Genomic DNA, 25,053 nt, shown 5'->3' with positions numbered 1-25,053 from the left:
TGTGTCCTTGGGCTGCCGCAGAGGGTCAGGAGAACCTGGTAGTCTGGGAGAGCGGTGGCTGGGACAAGTCTGGCAGGCCTGCTAAACACCCATTACCCGGCCGTGTAGACGTGCTCGAGAGTGCACGCTCGCGCCCACACCTGTACACACGGGTGCACACGCAGACGCGCATCTTGGCGCCATTCCTCTTGGCCAGCGATACCATGGTAACTGAGCAGCCCGTGCCTCCATGTGTTCCGCGGCCTTCTCGTGTCTCTGAAAGCAAAATTACCACTGGCACTGCTCTCAGGAGATGGAGGGAGGCGGGCGGATCAAGAAGGGCCACGGGAGGTGGAGTGGAAGGAGCAGGGGGAAGGTTGAAAAGGTGCTGAGGGGATTTGAAATAGGAAAAGGTTGAGAGGGGAGCGGAAGGATGCATCTGACATTTATGTTCCCGACTGACAAAAAATGCCACTTGAGGCTGGCATCTCTCTTTCATTCTCTGCTGCTCTCTCTAGCCTCCCTCTGACTCTTGCCTATACCTTGGCTATTCCTCCCACCTCCCATCGGTCACCTCTCCTCTCAGTTCCCTGCATCAACCTCTTCTCACTTTAATATCTGTACTATATGACCCCTGGCTTTTATCCAGGCATTTCTTCATCTCCCTCCAGTCATTTCCATATCACAGGCCCCCACCCATGCCACATCACGCCCATCTTTCGTCAGCCTCCCTCTTTGATTCTTTGCTTTTGAATCTTTAGCCTGCCCTCTTTCCCCTCCCATACCTTTATTTGCATCTCCTCCTTTTCTCTCTTTTTCTCCATAGCTAATCCCCCCCCCACATCCTTCCCCACACACCTCTGGTGTTCGTAGCCTTGGTTCCAGGCGATGATGGGGCTCATACAGCCTCCCAGATGAGGCAATAGCTAATGGCTGTTGAATAATGCATGGCAGGCAGGATTTAGAGAGCCCAGTCTATTAGCCTGACCAAATACTCTGGGCTTTTATTAAAGACCAACACTTACAATTACAAACTACATTAAGGCCCAGGTCCTGTCTGAGCTCAGCCTCTCCTATTCGTCGCTGTCTTCGGAGTCACAGCTAAGGCAGAATATTATCTTTGCTTTTTAAGATTTTTATTGCCTCAGAGCACCTGACCCTTTTAGAAGGGATCACAGACTGTCTTTTCTGGATGCTGTCTTTTTGTGCATTATTGTGTCATAGGTTAGTGGCCCTTTTAGTCACAGCTGTGGACAGGAAAAGAGATGGGCGAGGCGAAGGGCACAAGTGCCGCGTTTTCACTGCTTGTGCCTGGTACAATCACGGCAGGCTGAATCATACATGTACTTTTTTTATGTTTCTCCCACTGTTTGATTTTATGGCTGTGTTGTTTCCCGGAGTTGGTGATAGTTGGTGTGGGGTTGTGTATGTATGCACGCGTGAAATATGTTGCCATTTATGCGTTTTGTAAACCTGCATTGTGCCCCTGTGCTCCACCGCTGGCTGCACAAGTGTCACCAGAATTTAGTTTTCCCTGTGTTTTCTGTGGTGACTGCAGATGAGGCTCCCTTGCATATCATTCCACATGATTATACATGAATGATAATGGCTGCTAATAGCGCTAAGTGTCTGGAAGTGTGTGTCCTGTAAGTGGTTTCTGAATAGTCATAAAGTGCAGTTAGCTAATGGCTATGTAAACATCCTTCGAACTGGAGAAGTGTAAGTGCATACGTAGCTGTCTCGCCGTAATAGTGTATTGACTTATCTTTTAATTTTCAGACTGCTATGCATGGTTTCATCTTGCATTTGCATTCTACGCACTGACACGTCTGCATATTTTTGACGGGTTTGCAGAGCCAGGTGCTTGGGTGTCATAGTTTGTTGAGATATTTTCACCATGTGACCGTAGTCACAGGACCAGTGGTCACTGGGCTACTGCCGTCTTTTATGCTCGAGGGCTCGTGTTTTTTTTAATACACTGACAGGTCTTTAATCATTTTATTCTGGAAACCAGGGACTATTCAGGCTATGACAGATACCAGAGTAGATAACATGAGGGATGATGGATTGATGTCAATCCGTTCATCCCTGAAAGTCAGCCGCAAACCCTTGATCCGTCCACACATCTTCCTCCGCTGTCCCTCGTCTGTCACATGTCTGGAGAGCTAAGTGATTATATGTGTGACCAAGGATCACATAAAAAGCTTGTATTTAATTGGTGTTCAACAAAAAAATCGACCACTTGAGCTACCTCTTCTCTTCCGTGTGTGTTTGTCTCTCTCTCTCACTTGCTGATGTTTATTTAATCTGATCTCCTGGCTGACCCTGCAACCAGCGAGTGCACTATATAATAGATGCCCTAAATGTCACCGGCTTTAAAGCATGCTCCTCGAGTAACAAGCACAAGCTCATGAGGGTTTTTTTCACATGTGCATTTTCGATTCATTCGTACATTTATGTATGAATATGTGATAATGAACCAATTAATTCAATATTGAGCCATAATATATATCCATCCATTTTATATTCCTCTTTTACAATTCAGGGTTGTGGGGGCTGCAGCCTATCCCAGCTGTCATAGTGCGAGAGGCGTAGTACACCCTGGACAGGTAGCCAGTCTATCGCAGGGCTAACATGAGAGATGAGATTTAACTGAGAAAATGTATAATTTTTGCAGTAGGCATCAACTCATCTCAAAAAGGTTGGGTTGGGGTGCCATATTTCAGAAATGCTGCTGTTTTCTTTGGGCAAAAGATCCTTCAAAATACATCGAGGCAAACTGGAAAACTGTTCTGTGGTCGGCTTCTGAAAATATTCAAAAGCCTGCATCTTTGTTGTCATCAGTGAGGGTACATCAGTGCCTATGGAACTGGCAGCTTGTACATCTGGAAAGGCACCATCAGGCACCATCATCACCCATCCAGATGATTTATTTTACAGGGAAGGCCTTGCATATGTCTCTCAGACAGTGCATCTATTACAGCAACATGGCTTTTTAGTAAAAGGGTCTGGGTCCTGAACTGACCTGCCTCCAGTCAGGACCTTTTTCCAACTGAAATTATTTGATGAAATAAAAGATAAAATAAAGAGGCACAACTGTTGATCAGGCAGAATGCTATACCTGACAGGTATGGGACAACATTTCTCTCAAAAGTCCAGCGGGTGGTCTCTTCAGTTCCCAGATGTTTACAGACTGCAGTTAAAAAGAGAAGGGATGCACAGATGTGTTGCTGTCATCAAATTTAAAATCTGTCTGCTGTTACGTTCTATTGTGACTGCATATTGTTTACACACCGACTCAACTTTTTGGGGTTGGGCATATAAAGTATATCAGCAACCGTTAGCTCTAGCTCCATCTCCACTAGAGTATATTTGATTAGATTAGCCTTTACAGTGGTCCCTCGCTATAATGCGGTTCACCTTTTGCAGCCTCGCTGTTTTGCAGATTTTTTTGGGTGCAGTTTTGCATGCTTTTTTCCCCCTTGCAGCGCATTGTGTTCTGCGTCCTGATTGGCTGTAGACCATTGTCAATCGATCTCGTGCCGTGTCCTATCCTGTAAAGTACAGAATTTGTTCAGCTTGTCAAATTTACATAAATCTTTGATCGCTAGCAGTGTGACTCTAAAGTGCTGTACTGTATGTTTGTAAGTTTTTCCCCTAAAACACAACAGTGCAGACGAAACGTCGTCACCTGCAGGTGCCTTTGGTTTCATTATGGGCTTATTTTTCTACGAAGGTTTGAACTGTAAGTGTTTAAACAAGAGAGACAAGCGTGAAAATGTCCATGCTTGTGTGAGAAAAGTCTATAAAGTGTGTTTTGAGAGGTTTTACAGGCTTAAAACATAATAATTGTAATAAAATAAAGTTGGCTACTTTGCGGATTTCACCTATCGCAGGTTATTTTTAGAACGTAAATCCCGCGATAAACAAGGGACTGCTGTATTGTCTCTCTTATGAAAAATTCATCTTGGAAAAATGAGAGAACACATCACAGTCCATCCATCATATTCCTCTTATACCTATCTGAGTTACAGTCTGGTATAAACTGTACCTTCTTCCTGAGGGCATCAACTCATTCTCTAATCTGAGTCATGTCTTTGTGCCTTTTGGAGTATTTTCAATTAAACTGTCTGCCCTGCTGTGAGGTACAGCCTGTCCAAGAAGTTTGGGCTCCAGTTTTGTCAAATGAAAATCTACTAGTTATATATAAGTTACAAGCCTGAATTAATATTTATCTGTGTCTTTGCATTGCACTCATGAGGTTTATTTATGCACTTGTTAAATAAGCTTTCTGGCATTACGTGGTAATTGATGCACTTTGCTGCCCTTAAAACTGGTCACTTCTTGGTCCAAAAGACCAACATGGCAGCAGCCCAAACACTATGACTGAGATTCACTTTAAAAATCACGGCGGTAAAGCGTGTATGTTCATCTTTTATATACAGTGCTTGCTCAGTATACAGCTAAAGATGCAGCAATAGATATACTCCTAGCATAACAACAACAAAAACAGGCTACATAGTTAAACTGAACTGCAGCCTGTATTATCATAAATATATTACGATCATTTTGTATCTGAGAGAGATGCACAGCCCTTTACCTTAAAAAGAAAAATTGAAGCTTTCAACAAAGAAGTGTTTTTATTTTCCGCCTTGGTTGAATGTCTGGGTACAAGAGGGTCACTAAATATCTTGTTTTCCTCTTCACCTATCAAAGCAGCTCCTTGAGTTCAACCAGTGAGTAGAGGGCGACAGCAGCCAGAATAAAAAGGAGTCACGTCCCCAGAAGAAAGAAAGCATAAGGGAGGATCGCTTAGAAGTGTTTACAGCAAAGGAGGGAGATGTGATTGGGAGGTGGGCATGAAGAAGGTATTACAGATATTCTGGTTGTATCTCTTAAGCTTTATATTGATATAGACATTAACAAACGACTCAGAAATGTGTGTGCGTGTGTGTGTGTGTTCTCCGTGGGCATCTGTTAAGACAGCAGAGGACTGCGGGGTCTTATCTTCGTTAACGGTATCCCTCTGTCTCTCTGGAGGCATACAGGGAGCAGAGGGCAACTGCAGTCTGATGTGGGGCATCTGTTCCCACATTTGTTCAGTTTCTCCTGGTGTGTGCGTGTGTGTGTGCGTGCGTGCACAAGTGTGTGTGAGAGAACGATTTCAAAAGAGAGATAGACAGATAGAAAGTGGTGGAAGAACGTGAAAGTGTATGCATGTGCATGCGCTGTGATTGGTGTGATAGGTGCGGTCGGTGGAGCGGAACGGTAAGATGTTGCTGCAATAGAGGGCAAGTGCTGACTTGTCATTGGTCTGTGTTAATCCTGACCCGGGGCGTCGGCCGCTCTCACCTCATTGACCGCAAGATGGCCACCAGTCGAGTCTGCAGGTGGTGCTGAAGACACGTCTCTTTCCTCTTATTCTTTCTGTCTCTCGTCTGCTCTCCCGTTGTATCTGTATCTCACTCCACCATCTATTACACCGTCTAGTCGGAATACCAAGCAGCCCCTGGTTCCATCTGCTCCTGTTCTTCTTCCCATATTCAAACAGACCTGTCCTCTTGTGCAGAGTGCACATATGCGTGGACCTCTCTCTGTGCTTTCCATACTTTAATCTCAGTGGGGACATTACATGCATAATCTACTCTATAATAAGACTCTAGTTGGCCCTGGAAGTCTGGTTAAGATAGAAAGGGAGATGTGTTAATTAGGCTCATTTACTGCACTGGTTAGTAAAGAGCAGGACCCCTTCACAGACGACCTGCTTCTCCTTGAGAGAAGCTGCAGAGTTACTGATCAAAGTTTCGCATTGGAAACCGCTGGGAATCTGCAGGTGAGCTACGCTGGTACTGGTGGGCATCTCTAAGTCCAGAGCAACGCTGGTGGATGTTTTGGGAATAGGAATTATTGACTGGAGCAGCATGGTATGGAAATAGTGTCTCTGGTGTGCCATCATAGAGATGGAAAGCTTATAGTGCCCTGATTTATGACTGCTGTGGAGAATTGAGTGCTTCATAAAGATTTGCCGCTGGCTGAGATGGAGTAATCAGTGAAGTGATCTGACTTTGGTGCATTACAATCCCAACGAGTTGTAAAGTCGGTGACAATGCCCCGACTTTGTCTGTCGCACAATGCATGTGGAAGGAGTTACGGTCTAGCTGTGGCCCTCTGTCAAGGTCATATGGATTAGAAATGATTGGGTTTCCAATACTCTACTGGGGAGTTCTGCATGATGAATCATCACTCCGTTCCAAATCGACACCAATTAAGAAGGGTTTGTTTATTCCGCTGTGGGACATGCAGGGGATGTTCGCTTGGAACGCACAATTTCACTTTCTCTTTTCATAAGCAACACTGTGCTGTTTGTAGGGATTAGTATAATGTGTGCGCGCGCCTGTGTTGCGTATGTGGATTTGTATCTGTGTGTGCTTCCCCACGCACTGTGGGGTTCATATTTGTTTCATGCCTGCGGATTCGCATTTTATTTACACACCCGTGCACGTCTGTTTCTGCGTGCGGACACGTTGGCACGTGCATGTCCACAGTCGTGTCACTCAGTGTTTACCATGTAGCCTGCCTCTGTTTGTGCCAGTAACTTCATGTCTGTAAGGCGTGCTATATGAAAAGTGAGGTTGTGGAGCCCATTGCCGGAGCCAGTGAATTCATTTGCATTCATTCCACTGCCTGTCTCTCCTCAGAGCCCATTCTAATTACCAGCAGCTCAGGTCTACTACAACACTGCGCATACTCTCTCACTCTCTCAGTAAAAAAATGGATTGCTGGTGGTGCATTCGTGTAGCTTTGATACCACTCTCTCTTTCGCCTGCCAGGAATCTCTTAATGTTGGTTTGTTTGCTGTCAAGCCCAGGCACTTTCTCCTGTTTTACTGTCAGAGGAAATACAGTGTATGCATGTGTGTGCAGGTGAAACTCCTCCTCTATGTACACGCTGTGTGCATGCTGTGATTGTTTTGGGGTTGAGGGAGATGCCGTGTGTGTCGATGTATAGAAGAGAGGGTGAGGGGGATGGAGCGAGACAATGGTAAGGCTTGTAAAAGATTAATGAACTCACTAATCACCGTAATGGCCGCTGTGAGTCTCAAACACCTTTGCCACACCCTTTTCTTGCTGGTGCAAATTTCTACCAAGACTGAACTCACATGACATCATGCAGCCGAGCACGCTCCAAATCTCTGTCAGACTCTAATGTGCATTCTTACGACGGATTTAGACATAACGTAGAAGGCCAACGCTGTTACCAGCAGTCATGCTTTTGCATGCTGTTTAATGTGTTAATTACCATGTGGTCATGTCCTAATGTGTTATATGCAGTACCATCCACGATAGAAACAAATAAATGCTGGAACATTTTTCTGTCGTCTTTTTTTTTATAGGTTCTTTTTTTTTTCAAATAGTTGGAAATGCATGGTCTAAGTTACGGCATAGTTTTTGGTGTGCATTACGGTGTAGGTTTTGGTATAGTCTCTGTGTAGGTTAGCGTATATGCTATGGCATAGCTTGTGGGGCAGGTTACTGTGTACGTAGGCTATGGCGTAGTTTACAGTGTAGGTTATGATTAGGTTGTGGCTTTGTTTGCTGTGTAGTTATTTGTGGCTGAGTGGTTATGGTATAGTTTATGTTATGATAGATGTTATGGCATAGGTTGCAATGTAGGCTACAGTGTAGGTTACGGTGCAGATTATGGCGCAGTTTATGGTGTAGGTTATGGTATAGTTTACAGTGCACAGTAACCTATAGTGTAGGTTATGCTACAGTTTTCGGTGTGGGTTTTATGGGGTTTATAATGATGACATGGTTATGTTATGGTGTAAACTATGGTATATGTTATGGCATCGTTTACTATGTAGATTTTGGCAGAGTTATGGAATAGTTTTGGCCCATAACACAGGTTACTTTGTAAGTTAACATGTAGGTTATGGTTTATGTTACTGGGTATTTTATGGTATAGGTCAGGGGTCAGCAACCTTTAACACCCAAAGAGCCATTTGGACGCGATTTCCACGCAAAAGAAAACACTGGGAGCCGCAAATACTTTTTGACATCTAAAATGAAGATAACACTGTATATACCGTTTATTTTACATTTATGCTGTGTGAACAACTAAGGTGTGTTGCTTAAATCCATGAAGTGCTACAGAGAAAATTACATTTTATTTATGTAATTAACACATTTTGAACTCTTAAAGAAATATAACAAAAGGAAAGACACCCAGCGGAACTAAAATGATCCATGTAGCAAACAAAAACTGTTGAGAGCCGCCAGCCTTATATCACCTTTGGGCTTTTGGAGCATTGACCCCAAAATAATTGGGGGGGAAAAAGCACTATGCTGCTGAAAAATGAAAAATAAATATTTGCAATATTCTGCCTAAATATGTATTTTACCTAGTTTATGTGTGTGGCGGGGTGTGGTCTGCAGCGCCGCTGCAGGGGAGGCAGACGCACCTTAGCGGCACCCGCAATCGCACCTCGCCGCCTTAACGTCTGTGCTCTCTATGCTGTTGTGTTGGTATGTGTCAGGCTGTGTGCTTTAACACCGGCTGTATGCGTACAGCAACCGTGTGTGAAAAGTGGTCAATAGAGAGATGCTGAAAAGCATGTTCATGCAAACATCGTCGGGTCTGCCGTGATATGTTTACAATGGGACTTCTGCTCCTGAACCTCTGCGCACAGCGTCTGCAAATCGGGGCTGTACGAAGTCACTTTCATCTTTACGCAGGACTGTAAGCTGTCGTCTGTGAGGCGTGAGCGGTGTTTGTGTTTAACATAGTTCACGGTGGAGCTGCTGACATAATGTGGATCCGAAGATCCAGAATTGTCTTACCTGGAGTTGAAAGTCTCGATAAATGCACGGCGTTTCGGCGGGTACACCGGCTTCCGCAAGTGTGACGCTTATTTTGAGCGATCAAGAAAATTATAGAATATAATTTTATTTTTATATTCCAATATCACAATAATCTTCCAATTTAGAACTACAAGTTAAAAAAGAACTAACATAAATAAAATACACTTCAGCTAATTACTTAAAAAAAATAATTTATTTTCCCAAACCACGCAGAGCCGCAGGTTGCCGACCCCTGGTATAGGTTATGGTATAATTTACTGTGTAGTTTACTGTGTAGGTGTAGGTGTAGGCTATGGCATGTTTATGGTGTAGGTTATGGTATATTCTACAGTTTAGGTTATGATATATGTTATGGCATAGGTTACAGTGTAGGTTGTGGCATAATTTATGGTGCAGATTACTGTGTACGTAGGTTTTAGCATAGTTTACATTGCAGGTCACTTTGTAAGTTATCATGTAGGTTATGGTCAGAGGTGGAAAGAGTGCTAAAATATTTTACTCAAGTAAAAGTACTAGTACTTTGCTGAAATTTTACTCAAGTACAAGTAAAATTACCTGTCTAAAAATGTACTCAAGTAAAAGTAAAAAGTAGCTCATTTAAAATGTACTCAGAGTAAAAGTTACATAGTTACTTTTCTGTCAGCAGGAGGACAGCCGCTTCTGAGTAGTGCAAAAAAACACAGTGGGATATAAATCTCAAAGTAATTCTTTTTTAGTGAAAAGAAAAACTTTACAAATTAAAGTGCAGTGGCAGTTAAACTGCAAGTCTATACATGAAAATGGATAATGGTCACCAAACTGTCAGGTATCCCACTGTTTTCAATACAAAACCATGTCATTCTTTCACATGAGAATGTGTTCTAAACTGTCAAATAAGAGAACAAGTACTGAACTGAACGGCATCTGCTTTAAAAATGTTTTTTAATTTTTTAAACTTGGCCCTGCCCTACTGTACCTCTAGATTAAAGTTCCTTTGTATCCATGCTAGAGTGTTACTCTCTGAACTTCCTGTTAATTTTGAGGAGCAGTTGATTTTCAAAGTTAGTAGAGTTCATCCTTGCTCACTTTGCAGTGAACAGGAGTCCAGCACAGCTAAAGAGACGCTCGAAGGCAGCTGAGGCAGGCAGGCCAGTGTTAAGTTTGAGAGAAAGTTTTTTGACGTCCCTAATAAGACATCAATGCATTACATAGCTACCGCTGGTAAATTATACCAATATACCTCGTGGGTTTTTTTTTATTGGACAGTAACAGGCTAGTTAACGGGAGGTTGCAAGTGCTAATTAATAAGTAACAGAAGTCAGCTGTCTTTGACTAATCTAAGGTAAGTGAGCGCTCTGTTATTCTTTTGCCTGCAGTGTGAACATATGTGGGTTAAGTAAGAAACTAGCTGCTTCTGTCTTTAATTTAACTATTTTTTTAAATAAATTATTATTATTAACAAACAGGAAAAACGTAGGTAAACACATTTTCTTTTTGCAATATACCAACCCAGTAAAAAAAATGTAAGTTGCGTGGACAACAACGTGCCCGATTACAGCAAGTTGCTAGTACCAACCAACGTTATCTGTGTTCTTCACAGATGTCTTAACTTAATGTGATTAATTTGAACACAGCCTTTTTGCTACCATAACGGTACGAGTTGTATTTAACTTACCTCTACATGCTTGCGCAGGTTTGATGTGGAATTTTTAAAAGCTGCTAACTCGGTCTCTCTGGGCAAACACAGCTTACACTGCATAATAAAGCTGTTGCCTTTCTTGCACTTGAAGCCGAAATGGTCCCTTAAATACGGCCAGGCGTTCACATCCGTTTCTTCGAGTTTAGGGTCAGCAGAATTCGACGGGGTTTCTTTTTTCACTGGATCCGTAACACCGATGTCAGACTCCATCTTTAACGTGACCTTAGTGTCAATTTGTTCTACTACCCATCATTCCCTGCAGTATTTCCGAAGCGCAATGTTTTTTTGTTTTTTTTTAACTTACTCAGTAACGGGTGTGATTGAAAATGTAGCGAACTACAATACTTTTTAAAAAATATACTTAAGTAAAAGTAAAATTACAGACTTGAAAAATGACTTTAAAAAGTACAAATACACAAAAAAAACTACTCAATTACAGTAACGCAAGTAAATGTAATTCGTTACTTTCCACCTCTGGTTATGGTATATGTTACTGGGGTAGTTTATGGTATAGGTTATGGTGTAATTTACTGTGTGGGTTTCGGTGTAGGTTATTGTATACAGTATGTTATGGTGTAGTTTATGGTTTTAAGAGGTTTCAGAGGGGTTTAAAGTGACAACATACATGGTGCAGATTTAACACAGAAGAATGAATCCCCTATCATGAGTGTATAGATGGATGAATGGCATGACACACACACACACACACACACACACACACACACACACACACACACACACACACAGAAATACCTGTACTGCTTAATAGCAGTGGTGATACTGACTGGGCACCCTGCTGCAGTCACAAGGTCAGGAAGGATCAGGACACTGCTGTGCTCTCTGGACAGATGAGCTGAGCTCAGCTAGCTTTTTCTTTTCCTTTTTTTTTCACTATAAGCCACTTTCAGAGAAACCTGCTCTGGCCTCTTTTGCCTCTTCTGGCAAAACAGCCAACATTGATTAAGATCAAAAAAAGTTTGGTCAGGCAACTCCTGTCTGCAAAACATCAGCTGATTAATTAGGACTTTTAAGCAAATCATTTAAATTGGCGCTCACTCTACTGAAAATGTAATTTGAGCGCAGGCCCCTGCAGTGAAGTGTTTGAGTGATGGTAAGCCTCTTGCTGTAGCACTGAGGAGCTCGACTCAGGAGGTTTCATGCCTTCTCTTGGGAAACGCTACTTTCAGAATCACCTGCAGCCTAAACACGAGTTTGTGCCGGAGTTGTTTTTGGAGATGGGGGTACAAATAAGCAATTACACAGCTATGCATATCCACTTCTGCATGCTTGCATCCACGCACCTCCCAGCTCCTACGCACACAGAGTTCTCTGATATGAAAAAGTCAGATGATGCATTGCTGCTAATTATCAGCCTCTGTATGAGAATCGACTGGGTTCCATAAGAAAGGGGAAAGCTCTTAGAGCACTCTGCTTCTTCATTTGTATTTTCTTGCTTTAATTGGACAACATGATTGTGTCACTTTGTTAAATGGAAATCCCACCGTTTATCCCTGCGTCTGCAGAGATGAATCAATGGCTGTTTTTATTCTAATTGCTGTCTCCGAGCCCACTGTCATCAATGTAATTATCAGTGTTTCTGCTGCCATCGCTGCTGTTTTCATCATCATTGTTATCGCTGTTATTACTGATGCTATCGGCATTATCTTTGTTATTTCCATCGCCACCAGCGCCGCTATCGGTAACATCATTTTCTTCAACATCATCATCGTCCTCATGATCATTAGCAATATTAGTCCCCGTTGTCAAACGTTCGCTATCATTGTTATTGATATTGTGATCCCTCTTGCCAACTTCGTCAGCATCTGGCTGATGAAAGGAGTTATTGGAACTTATAATGTCTGATGAGATAATGCGTTATCTGCGATTCAGAAGACAGAGACAAGTTATTGCAGCGAGTCCGATGGTCAGTTAGGGCAAGATCCTTTCTCATTATTGCAAAAAAAGAAGAACAAGAACCAGTTAGTTCTAATTTCAGTTGTCTGACCTTTTTATAGGGTTAATTATTTATTTCATTGAAGCACAGCAGCGGAATAAACTTTGTGGCAATTTAATGCAAGTCAATTAAGAAGGAAGATAGATGAAAAGCTATCCTGGGGGAAATTATTAATCTGTTATTTTTAGAGTGGGGTGGGTGATGTGTGTTTTTTTTTGGTTTTTTAGCTGGGCTGGTGTTAAATGTTCTCTAAAAACGGTCACATTCCTCTGTTTGTCAGGCAGGCTAGGTGTTGTTGAGGTCAGGCTCTATGGATTTTATATTGCTTCCCTGGAATAAGTGAAATTAACTCTATGCTAGAGGGCTAGACACAATAATGAAGAGAAGGGGGAGTGAGAGCAAACACGGGGAATGAAGAAGAGGAGAAAACCTCCTGAAATTTAGGCTTCAATATTTTTGCGGCTCCTGTTTTTCTGGTCTGCTTCACATCAAATGTGGTGTGGTCTCTTTTTATTAAAGGAGCTATATGTTTTGGATTTTCTGCTTCCACACTTGACTGTATGGAAATTAGTGGAGTGGAGAAGGTCTGAAAACCTATATTTAATTTTATAAAAAGTAAACAAGGTGATTATTTTTTGTTTGAACCTCTACTCTGACTTTGAAAGAAATTGCAGCCCACCCCTAATACACCAAACACTGAGCTACACAATTTTAATAAGTACTGCTAGAAAACTGAGCATAATTACAGAGACTGAATGAGTGAATGGAAGAGCGTGCGTACTCGTGCTGTGGTGAGGTGTTCCTCATCCATCTACAAGTGCTACACTGTTGGGTTTTTTATGGGCACTTTTCCATTTTTATCTTAGATTAGTGAAACCTGCACACAGTACAATAACATGAGTCAGATGAGCCACATTCACGTTCCTTCATCAGATTATCACACAAGCCCTAAAAGTAGAAAAAGAGAAGCTAGTTTGAGACATTTGAGAAAATACCATTAAAATTTGTCACTTTCAGATATTGCACATCTGTTAGGGCTGTTATGGGCACCTTTGCTTTTGGTAATAACGGCAGCTACTGTAAATGTTTCCAGCACCTGTTGATCAGTTCTGTGGAAATTTATCTTATTCCTCTGTAGAGAAGAGCTTCAACTGTGGGATTTTATTGGTTTTCCTCACGTGCATTATTTGCTTCAGGCCATTCCATGATATATCTGATGGATCAGGGTCAGGAGTGAGTTGCAAATTTTGCGTGTTTTGGTTATTTTCCCACTGTCCTCCGAGGTTCAGGTCACAGGCAGACATCGGTACATGTTGCTGGTATGACTGGAGCTTAATTGCTCCATTAACAATGACTCAGATGACTCAGATGAGATAAGATCCGTCCAATATGCTTATAGGGTTGTTCAAATAAATCAATACTAAGATCCTGCAGATTACTATTGGATTAGTAATTTCCAAGTGTTAGGGTCTTCTAATATGTTGAACATCACATCACATGGACACAGGCTTCACCTTAGCAGCAGAAGTAGCTAAAGTTCACAAAACTTAACAGTTTCCTGTCAATAACACTAAACAGTTACCATAAATGTTAACCTGCCCTGCTCACAAGTTAACGTTAGCTGATGACTGCATTAGCCATCTGCTAAATCATCATTAAGGTAGTGGCTAGCTGCTAATGATAAAACGCTAATGTTAATGTGGAAGCTATAGTAAACATTAGCGGTGCCCATCTGTAACATTAATAGGCAATATTCATTTAACGGGACAAAACACAATTATCTGTGTCTAAACGGTGTCATGTTTCTCTTAAAGGTCCACAGTGAAGCTGGGGACAGTGTAACAGTAGCAGCCTATCTCACTATGTTTGATCTGCAAATACATAAAAAAAAATACTTACAGTAAGATCTACATGTAAGATCGACATTTTAAGATTCTTTTAGGTAGTAGTACTCGTACCGGTTACTGCTATAGATCTTACAGTTACTGTATTTCAACAACCTTGAAAACAGAGTTTGTATTTTCCCATTCTTTATTTTTAAAAAAGCCTTTTGTCTTTTTTCCCCCAGCAGTACTGAAAATGGTATTGAGTGTTTTCCTGGGTATCAGTATCACGTTTGAAATTCTAGTGTCGTGACAGCCCTGCGTGCTTATGCTTTGTCCATGTAATCCTTAGCAAACTGCAGATGGGCAGCAGTGTTATTTTTGGAGAGCAGCGCTTTCTCCCTGCAGTGCTGCCATCCACACTATTGTACTCCAGCGTTCTCCTGAAGGGGGACTCATGAACATTAACATTAACCAGTGAGAGAACGGCCTTGAGTTTCTATCTGGGCTCCTTTGTGACTTCTCAGACCGTTGCATGCCTCCCTTTTTTGGTTAACCGCTGCTGTGGAGGGTAACATTGGTCACGAATTGCCTTCATTTGCAAACAGTCTGTCTCTTTAGAGATGGCTCGCTAACCTTTTCCAACCCATTATAAATATCAGTGACGCTTTTTCAGATCTCCTCAGAAATCTCCAATTTTTATCCAATGATTCATTTTCTCAAAAGTGTTGTGAAGATGAGTCTTTCATAGATAAAAACGTCATGCCATTGACTGAAATTACCTGACTCCAATTTCACCTTGAGATCAGCCCCTAATGGCAAATTACAGACTACAGAAGTGCGTAAAACTATAAAAGGATTCACAAACACTCGAGCAGTGCTGCAAAGCCCTGATATGTAATCTTGAACTGTTGCTCACTCCACGTAGGCAAAGAAACCCCCTTTTCATGCCTCGTCTTTTTATTGTTTAACTTTTCCTCTGCCCATTACCACGACAGTTCCATGTACTGTTAGCGCTGAACATCTTTCAGGCTAATCAAGAAAGAACGTAGATAATCTTAATGAGCATAACAAGCCTTCATTTACAAGATTATTTTACTCAAGTTATTCATTTCTGCGCTCAGTCAAACAGTTTTATGCCCATTTGTTAATATCCCTTCAAGAGAGAATTGCGCCATCATGACAGCTAGCTCATTACGCACCGGTGCTATTACTCAGTGTATGCATGCTTGAGTCATGTTTTACTATGTTCTCCTCTCATTTCATTAGTAGGACTTGGCTTTAAATGCCCAAATTATCATAAATACTTAATTACCGTGCTATTTTGGGTTCATCTCACCTCCAGTAATGCATTTTTAATACCTGGCCCCAATACCTGTTACCTGTTACATATCCCAGTAAATCCCCCCAGATCTGCCTTCTACTTGCTATAAAACTCTTTTTCCTCATATCTCGCTTATGTAACCAAAAGCTGATGATTCCAGGAAAATATCTCATAAGCGACTTTCTAAAAGTATCTTTTCTGGAGGCCTAAGTCCCAGAGGAACCCCGGGGCAGAGGATGTTCTACACTGTCATGAATGTCATCGAGAGCCTCGGTCTGTTCCCTGCAGACTCGATTTGATGTTTCTGAACTCCTGGCCAAATATTACACGGCCTCTGCCCTACATTTCCAGTCCTATTTGGGTTGCTTTTACTTCTTAACAAAATATCACAGCTTGTGTGTTTGATGTGACTTTGTTTGAATGAAGGAGAGAGGAGGACTCTTTTCCTGCCATTTGCTTGATTGTGTGAGGAAAAGTTTTCGGATCTTTGGAAGCGCAGACCCAAAGCTGCCTTTACTAAGCCTTCTAAAGCACCATCTGGCAGCCAGGGCCCCTGTGTCACCCTACTCACCAAGATTACATTCTCCTCTGGCCCTCTATCCCTGTCCTCTCTCCTCCTCTCCTGTCCACTTTATATTCTTTTCCTCTTTCCTTTGCCAGAAAACACAAATGTAGCCGAATGAGGGTTTTTTGTGTGTGACTGCAAAGCCTGGGCTGTTGTAGCCTAGGTTTTCTAAAATGAATAATGCACTGGCAATCAGTTGAGACTTAACAGGCAGAAATAATTTGCATGTATTATTTTAGTTTCAATATAATTGTGACCCATTTGGGCTGAAAAGAATTTCTCATTAAATTTCTTCCTAATATAAAAAACACTTGCCTGCTTGAATCCAAAGATTGTTGGCAGCCCACTGTGGTACAAATCTATTAATGGCTTCACCTGTTTGAATTTATATGCATTGTTTAATTTGTGGTGTCATATTTGCAGAAAATCACTGCAACGCAGATTCTGATATCACCTCATAATGATGTCGCACATAGAAATGAGTACATGGCATCATCAGATTGTGAAGAACTAAAGCTGTTAACATCCAGCATAAATGTATGTACTTATGTGATGTGCAAAAATCTTTATTTTTTTATATTAGGAGAAGACTTTCTCATTAATATTTTAAAAAATGATCTTGAGCAGTAGTTCGCCAGGCTTTCTGGAGATCTTTCTCCAGCTGCTTTTGTTTGCTCATTTTCAGTCCAGTCCTTGTATGTAATTAAAAATTATTATAATTCAGGCACTGTTGCAAAAACAAGCACATCATTTGTTCCCAAATCTTAAGCTGACTCTATGAAAAATGCCAAAGATAACACAGTTTGGCAGGCATAAAATACTGTTTTTCATCAACAAGGTAATTCCCAGAGAGCTATTAGCTGAAAACGTGGACTATGTTGGACAACTGGAAGCTAAAAAAGGTGTTAGGTCTAAAAAAATCTACAGAAAATGAACAGTATCTGAAAGTCATGTCCTTAAGAAACTGGGGGGGGGGGGGGGGGGGGGGATCCCTGAAAGACCTGACGCAGAACCTGTGAGATGCATCGGACCCTTCAGTTTGCCACATCCTTATCAGAAGTTGTCTCAGTGGAAGGGTGGCTGTTAAGAAGCCATTCTTAAGGAAGAGAAACAGGGAGAAAAGGCCGAGGCATGGCAAATTACACAAGAGCTGGGCTGAAAATCAGTGGCCCAGACCTGAGCATCGTTGAAGCGGTGTGGGATCATCTTGACAGAGAACCAGTCAATATCCAAAATATTGAATGGAATGTCCTTCAAAAAGTCTGGAAAACTATGCCTGAAGAGTACTTGAAACTTGAACACATCACAAGTGACGTGTTGAAGAATAAAGGTGGCCATTCCAACTACTGACTTTCATACTTGTTAGAATTACACAAACTCTATTGTTGCCTTATATACATGTGTGTTTGCACGTTTCAATACATTTCCTGGCATAAGACTTTTTCACAGTACTGTATAGTGTGTTCTTAGACATCTAACTGACCAGCAGTTAGTTATTATTATGTATTATTTAATAAATAACATTTGCTTTAGTCAACTGAATTAAAAAAGAACTGCATCTTTTGTAATTCAGTATCACTTTTATCTGGCATTTGTCATGTGAAGCAGAATCAGTCACCTTTGAAGAGAAGTGTTCAAATTTTCTTCACAATTTCTCAATGCCTCGTCGTGTCCTTAGGTGCCACATTCTCAATGAAGTTGACAGTTGACAATGAAGTTAAGTCCCACTTAAGTTTGAAGTCTCAAGCTAATTCACAACCCTAAGTGCGATTTGAGTACAAGTTGCCAACTCAAGTGCCCAGTGCTGGCTGGGAATGCACTTCATGTGGGGTTTTTTTTCTCTTTTTTCCTTTAAACATTTAAAAATATTACAATTGCTAAAAACATCTACCTTCAGTATTTAGAGCTGTGAAAGCAGGGGAATCTGGCAGGACTCAAAGGACTCTAACTTACTGATGAATCAGGTCCTGCTAAAAACTGAAGCGCCACTTTAAAAATCCTGCAGCATTACAGCGGCGCACTACAGTGGAGCCCTCACTTTTCCCTAAGCGTGTAATTTTTAATACTCAGGGGTGGTACAGTCAAAAATAACTTCCATTTTCCACATGCATTAGTTTAGACTAAACAGCACCTTCAGGTGATGGCACAAATGCATTTCCTGTCATTTTACTGGGCCCTACATTGTCAAATTGAGCACAGCCTGGCTGTCTGATGAGATCATCGAGTGATGTATTATAGTAATACCAAGCAGATGTATATGCTACAATATCATATTGTCTCAGGAGGCAAATTAATTCTCTGGCTTCACACAAAAACAGTTTGAAATGTGGAAGAAGTCTAAATCTCTCGCATCCAGTTAATGCACATTTTCAGCTGCTGCCATGAACTGCATAAGATGTGAAAAAAATCACATATTTTAATGTGTTAGTATAAAATGCAAAGCCCAATAAAGAGTAACGCCACATAAGAGAATAGAGTCGAGCCTCCTTAATTGTCTCAGTGAAACGGTAAAAGGAACGTATTGCGCGAGAAACGGCGCTTCGTGAAAATCAAGAGCAAATTTTATTATTCAGAAACACATGCTAACTATTACATGCTCTGCATTTGTGCTGTGACAGTTCAGGCATTTTGGGAGATCAATAACCAGCAATGTGTCACAGAGGATGAAAAACCTGTCACGTCTTCAAAGAGCGATTCGACAGCACTCACACACTTATTATGGCGATATTTTTGTCAGATATGTATATATATCTGACAAAAACATGTGCATGCCCACATCCAAACAGTGGTTGCTAAAACAAATAAAGCTTGAAAAATGCCGTTAGACCTGGACAGATGGCACTGTGGCAATATTTTAAGGAAATGATTACAGGAGCTGTTTTTGTCTCGCCATTATCATTGTTACATTTCTGCCGCGACGTACATATATCTTATAAATATGAAACTTTCAAACGTACGAGTAATAATGTGATGCTTCAGTGGATATGACATAGCTTACTGGCTCACATATCTGCACAGAAGGCAGCAGTAATTTTGAGGAGATCAAAGCACCAACGTGATATCGGTGCCTGTGCACACATTTTTCTTATTCTGAAAATATTAACAATAAACCATTGCTCTATGTAACGCTGTGAGATGTTTTTCAGGTGGAACGGTAACAGAGCTACATATTTCCGGAAACATGCCGGTGATAGAAAGCACAAAAAAAAAGATTAATATTTTACTTTTCTCAGTGTTCATCTGCCAAGAGTCAATAAAATGTGTTTTGCGGTATTATCTGTGTAATACTTACACTTGAATAGGGAGGGCTGAGGTAATCTCCCAGTTGGACTACACTTCCAGATACTAAATTATTGCTGACATTTTGGCAGCAAATACAATTGAGGTCCGAGAATTCTGGCGGGCAAACTCTTTACCCTCTGGTTTGAGGCTAATGTTACATTCATTGTCAATACAGCTGGACAGAGTCGGTCTTTTGGGACGGAGGATTTGCCTTGTTCGTGGAACCATGCTGCAACCGTATGGCACGAGCTGTCCCCCCTAAACAGTGCTAGCTGTCGTCCCAGCTGATGCACATTCATGAATTCACGCAGCCTGTTACACACGCATGGGCGCATGCACGTATGGAAATGCATGCAAAGCAGCTTTATCTGAAGCCATACCCATACGTTAAGCTGACATGTGCGCGCGCATTGCATTTAATAAAACTGTAATTAGCCTGCTCAGTTATAGAAGACAGGCAGGAATGCGGAAGAAAGCAGCATGGAGGAAGAGATGGGGAGAGGGAGAGTTATAGTGAAAGAGAATGATAAATGATGGATTGAGAGCGCTCTCCCTAGACCCCGGGGTTAGCAGTGTGAGGGAGTTACAGCTGGCTAGCTCATTCCGTCCAGCCGCAGATCTCATAATAAACATCACATGGGTAGTTTGGGCTGGCGGGTGCAGATTAAGCCGGAGCTGTTAGCTCTTTAAAGACTGCTCAATGTTGCAGCCAGCCAAGAACCTATTTATAGGGCAGCTGGAAGTGTATCAAAGCAGGTAGGCAGGAAGGTGCAGGACAGAGATGGTTTTCAAGCTGATTTATGGCTCTCAATCAGTGTAATAACAATAAACTGTCAACTAACACGCCACGTTTATTTGTAATTTATGGTACTGTGCTCCTAATAAACCTCTGTTTATTTCTCCCCTGTCCATCCCTCCCCCTCGTCCCGGGCCTTCTGTTGTGTCTATCCTACGCAGAGCTTCCCAGCAGTCCAGGCGGCCAGTTCACGTTCCGTCCGCTGCCCCCACCTCCGCCGCCGCCCCACTCCTGCACTTGTGCCCGCCCGGCACCTTACACTCAAGTCAGCCTACAGAGGAAGACCATGCCAACTCGGTGCCAAGCCAGCCAGGGCGGCCAGGGGGCAGACACCAGCTCGAGCGCAGACCAGGCCCAGCTTCACAACAGCTGGGTGCTCAACAGCAACATCCCCCTAGAGACCAGGTAAGGGAATGCTTTTTTTTCTGGAGTTATTTTTAGCGCGGGCAAACACAGGGCTGCGCTCCAAAAGGCTTTCAGTCCAGACTGGATGTCATTTTGTAATGAAATTCTTCAAGTGAAAATATCTTCAAGGCAAACCGCCCTCCCTCAGCATAATGTCACTTGATTAAAGACATTTCTTTAATCTCACAAATGAGGTTCATTAGATTAAAGAAAATTCTTTCATCAGGACTGTGACTTGGCAGACTTTCACAAAATTTCTTCGAAAAAAATCAGAGTGTAATGATTAAGAATGAATGCTGGACTAAAGGATTTGTTAGGATGGGCATGTTTTGCACATGTTTGGAGGAATAAGTGGAACACCACGCAGGCCTCTGGGGTATTATTAAAGGACTTCCATCAAAGTAATCATGAAGCTTATTTGGAATTGTTTTTGTTCTCCTACCACACACACCACCGCATTTACTAGGGGACCTGCGTTTGTGTAAAAACAATCCAAAATGAAAGCAGAAATCCTCTTTTCAGGAACACATTGTAATTTCACTTTCAGCTTTAGTACCCCGAGAAAGTGTTTTTCTGCCAAAATGCTCGGAGACAAGCCACTGGAAGTCGGTCCCATCAAACAGAATTAAGCATACGCTTACCGCATAGGTATTAATTGATCAGAGAATTATTTAGGAGATCCTCATTTGTGCGGCTGCTTTTGAGAAGAAGGAGAACCAAGGTGGAAAAGAATATGTTTGCATGTGTAATGAGCGGCTGGGCGCGGGATTCTGGTATATTATGCGCGAGGATGAGATTGGCAGGCTGCCACACCAGAAGAAGGGATTTTAATAAGTTATGCATTAGGCCATAATTAGATCTTACCTCATTTAAAGGGAAGGAAGAATAAAATTAGATTCAGTGACAATTTAAATTAATCATTGGCTAGACATGAGTATCAATGTAAAGGCTTGTCAGGAGCGCATTGTAATTACATTACTTATCGGTGAGCGTGTGAGCGCGCGTTAAATGAAAACTCACCACAAACAAAAAAATTCGGATCGTTCAAACAATATTTGATGAGCTCAAAGAACTTTTCTCCCAAAGTGAGATGGGATTATAAAAACACAATTTCCGCAGTGACTCACTATATTGGATGGTGACTTTTTTTTCTTTTTTTTTTTGTAAGAATACATTTTGCGCGTTTGGGACTTTCTAGTCAAATATGTTTTATTTGATAGTGCGCTATTAGTTCTGAACCATAAAATGTAATCATATTCATAGTCAATAGAATAGCGTCTCTGCGTAACATAATTCAGATAATATTGGCTCTTTTCTATCTAGTTTTTGAAGAGAGAGCCCACAAAAAAAGATCCAACTCTTCACTGCTTAACTGTTTTGAGTTTGGATTTAATATTCAAGCTCTCCTCTCTCCTCTCTCACATTCTCAGATACACTGCTAATCTAATGATTTCATATTTCTGCTTTTACCCTGGCAGCGCTATCGGCTCGATCTCCAGATTAAAGATTAATCAAGTATTTACAAACTTGACACGGGGGCTTATGCTGACAGAATTCTAAGTGATGCTGTGACCTTAATAAAAATGGCAAAACATGGATAACATCTCTTGTTGTCAAGTGTGCTTCCATTTTCCTCGACTTGCGCACTTGATGAATCAGTATTCAAATGTATTGACATTGCGTCAGCTGAGATTAAGATTGTTTGAAGTGTGCATAGATTTTCCTTTTCAGCTGCACATCCGTTATGTTTCTGGAGAGGCCAGCTTGTGTAAGTGGAGGCTTGCGGATATGGATATTCAATCTATCTGACTGGCTCTCGCTGTGGGTGTGTTAAGGGGTACAAATGTTGGGACTGTAATAAATTGACTTGTGCCCTGCCTTCTCTCCTTCCTCTTATTGATAGGACGTGAGTGTACGTAAGTCACACACTGTGGGTGTGCACCAACACTGTGAAATCAGCTTCTGCATCGCACACCGCACATTGCCATGCACCTGTGAAAAAAGTCCTCCACCTACACAGGCAGACACACAGACAAAGACACACACTTATCCAGGTAGAGACAGCCCCTGGGCCTAGACTCCGACCTCCTGGAGAGCGGGAACTCTCATTTTCTTCCTGTCTCGGGGGAAATCTGCCCTCTGATATGAATTCAGAGCTTCCTGGGCGTCGCCCCTAGATATTGTCTGAGAAGATCAAAGGCGGAGGAGCCAGGAAGAACAGTGAAGCATTTTAAAAGCACCGAACAAGAAGAATAGAGTTCCACTTGCGTTGACAAATGCAATTTCTTCAGCTGGATTCTGATCCCTTTCGCTCTAATCCACCTTCGGCAGAGCAATAAAAGTGCAGCGGTCTTCTCGACCCGTGCGTTGGCCTCGAAAGTGTGAAAATGCTGTATTTGACATCTTTTTTTGTGCGTGTTTGTCTTGCGCGCCATTCTTCGAGTCGAGCTATGTGTCTCTCTCTATTTGTGTGGCTGTGTGTTTCTCGGGTTTATCTCTGGCCTTTCAGAGTTGAACTGCCATTGACCCGTAGGTGTGTAGCTGCTCTGTGCGCAGTCTCCTGTGTCCTCAATCTAGCTCACAGTCTTCAGCAGATGCTGGATGAGAAAGGAAAGGAGGCAGACAGTGAAGGATGGATGTCATCTGTCAGGCACTGGGCCACAATGGAGACACACAGAGAGAGAAACACAAAACAGGAATGGGTTTAAGATGACTGAGGCAATGCTTCCTCACATGCAGCACAAAAACCATAAATAACACAAGTTTACTGACAATATAAATATAAAAACAATATATAAATAAAATGTGTTGACATGTGTTCGTGTGACACGTGTTTCGTATTTAATAGTTATCCCACTGTTTTTCCCATGTTGGTGAGGATTAACTTTGCAACTGACAAATCACTTGTTGTGATGTCATAGCTTTGCAGTGTGGAGAAAAAAACATCTTCTGGAATATGGTAGGCATTTCAAGTATTTTCTTTATGTAGTTATACAATGTAATAAATATGTTATCAAGTTGGGTTTACAAATTTGGCTTTCTCTTAATAGTTGAGCCATATTCCTGGCTAATTCTATTACTTAGCTAATTAGCTACAAATTTAGCATTAGTCATATTCTTTGCTAATGCTAACGGCTCAGTTAGCATTAGCAAAGATTATGGCTAAACTATTAAGACACAGCACACATTTTCCATAAAATTGGATGTTTGGACTGAACATTATTAGTTATTTACAGACTATTTTGGTATGTATATGTAATATACATACACAAATATATGTATATGTAATAAGCAAATTTCCCACATGTGGGACTAATAAAGGTTATCTGTTATTTTATCTTATATGATAGATACCTGAGGGTTGTAAATATACTCATCTAAAGCAGTAGAATATCATATTAGTTAATTGCATATAATAAAATGTACATCAGAAGCAATGATCCAAGGAGTAATACATGGAATTAGGCAATAAATCAATAACAGGAGAATACAAACATTAATTGAACTTGGGGAAAAAAAGCAATCTAAGGCCAATGTAAGTCCTAGAGAAAAATCCATTAAAAATCTTGCACTGGGGCTCCACTTGTCCTTTTTCTTGACTGCTTTGATGCTGCAACAGCTGTGGCCACAGACTTGACGTTTGGCCGGTCGTATGTCCTCCCATCTGCCGCTTTGTTATGAACACAATATCTATTGGAGGTACTCACAAGAATGTTTTTGAGTCTGGTACAAATGCTCACCAAGTTCTCAAGGCTGAACTGACTGTGTTTTGAGAGATCGAAAGTCAAGGTCACCATCAACTCACATCCAGCGTGTCCTCTTGAATGCGAACACCTGGAAGACATATGTTGTTCTCCTGTTTTACTTTTCAATCAAGCTTATAGTTCTCAGTTGAAATTCAAAGTCCTTCATGGAGAAGTCCACTGTCGCCCCAGTTTTCTTGTTTTTAAGTAAAATGCGCCTGCAGGGCAGGATAACAGTTAAATGGATAAAGGAGATGGATGTAGTTTAGCCATGTGTGAGGACAGCGTTAGAGTCTGGAGTCCAGCGATGTTGTCAGTCTGTTGTCTGGCACCACTTTAATGGCCTGTCTTGTGAGGTCCCTTTAGAGACTGGTGTCCTGCCGGCAGCCTGTGACCTCGCACCTTTTACTGCATGGACAGAATAACACTCTGGCGAACTGCACATATCCCCCAACATATCGCACCAACAGCCAATATTAACCCCTGGAGAGCACACAGTAATCTGGAGCAATAATACTGTCTGTGAATTGCAGGAGCTCAGAGATATTTTCTTGTTGTTTTCTTTGTTTGCTTGGAAAAACACACACACACACACACACACACACACACACACACACACACACACACACACACACACACA

General features: G+C 41.7%; 1 protein-coding gene across 1 annotated transcript in view; it reads left to right on the top strand.

Annotated features, from left to right (window-relative positions):
* Nucleotides 1-25,053, top strand: part of tenm1 (teneurin transmembrane protein 1) — a 191,533-nt gene that overhangs the window by 44,742 nt on the left and 121,738 nt on the right. Inside the window, exon 4 of the mRNA XM_005719538.1 lies at nt 20,427-20,670. Coding sequence (XP_005719595.1) covers nt 20,427-20,670 — 244 coding nt within the window. The remainder of the gene's footprint in view (nt 1-20,426; nt 20,671-25,053) is intronic.

This window comes from Pundamilia nyererei, unplaced genomic scaffold (genome assembly GCF_000239375.1).
Source record: "Pundamilia nyererei isolate P.nyererei 1_Seehausen unplaced genomic scaffold, PunNye1.0 scaffold00001, whole genome shotgun sequence".
In the NCBI taxonomy this organism is placed as follows: domain Eukaryota; kingdom Metazoa; phylum Chordata; class Actinopteri; order Cichliformes; family Cichlidae; genus Pundamilia; species Pundamilia nyererei.
The sequence above is the reverse complement of the archived record's forward strand: the minus strand, read 5'-3'. Positions and strand labels throughout refer to the sequence as shown.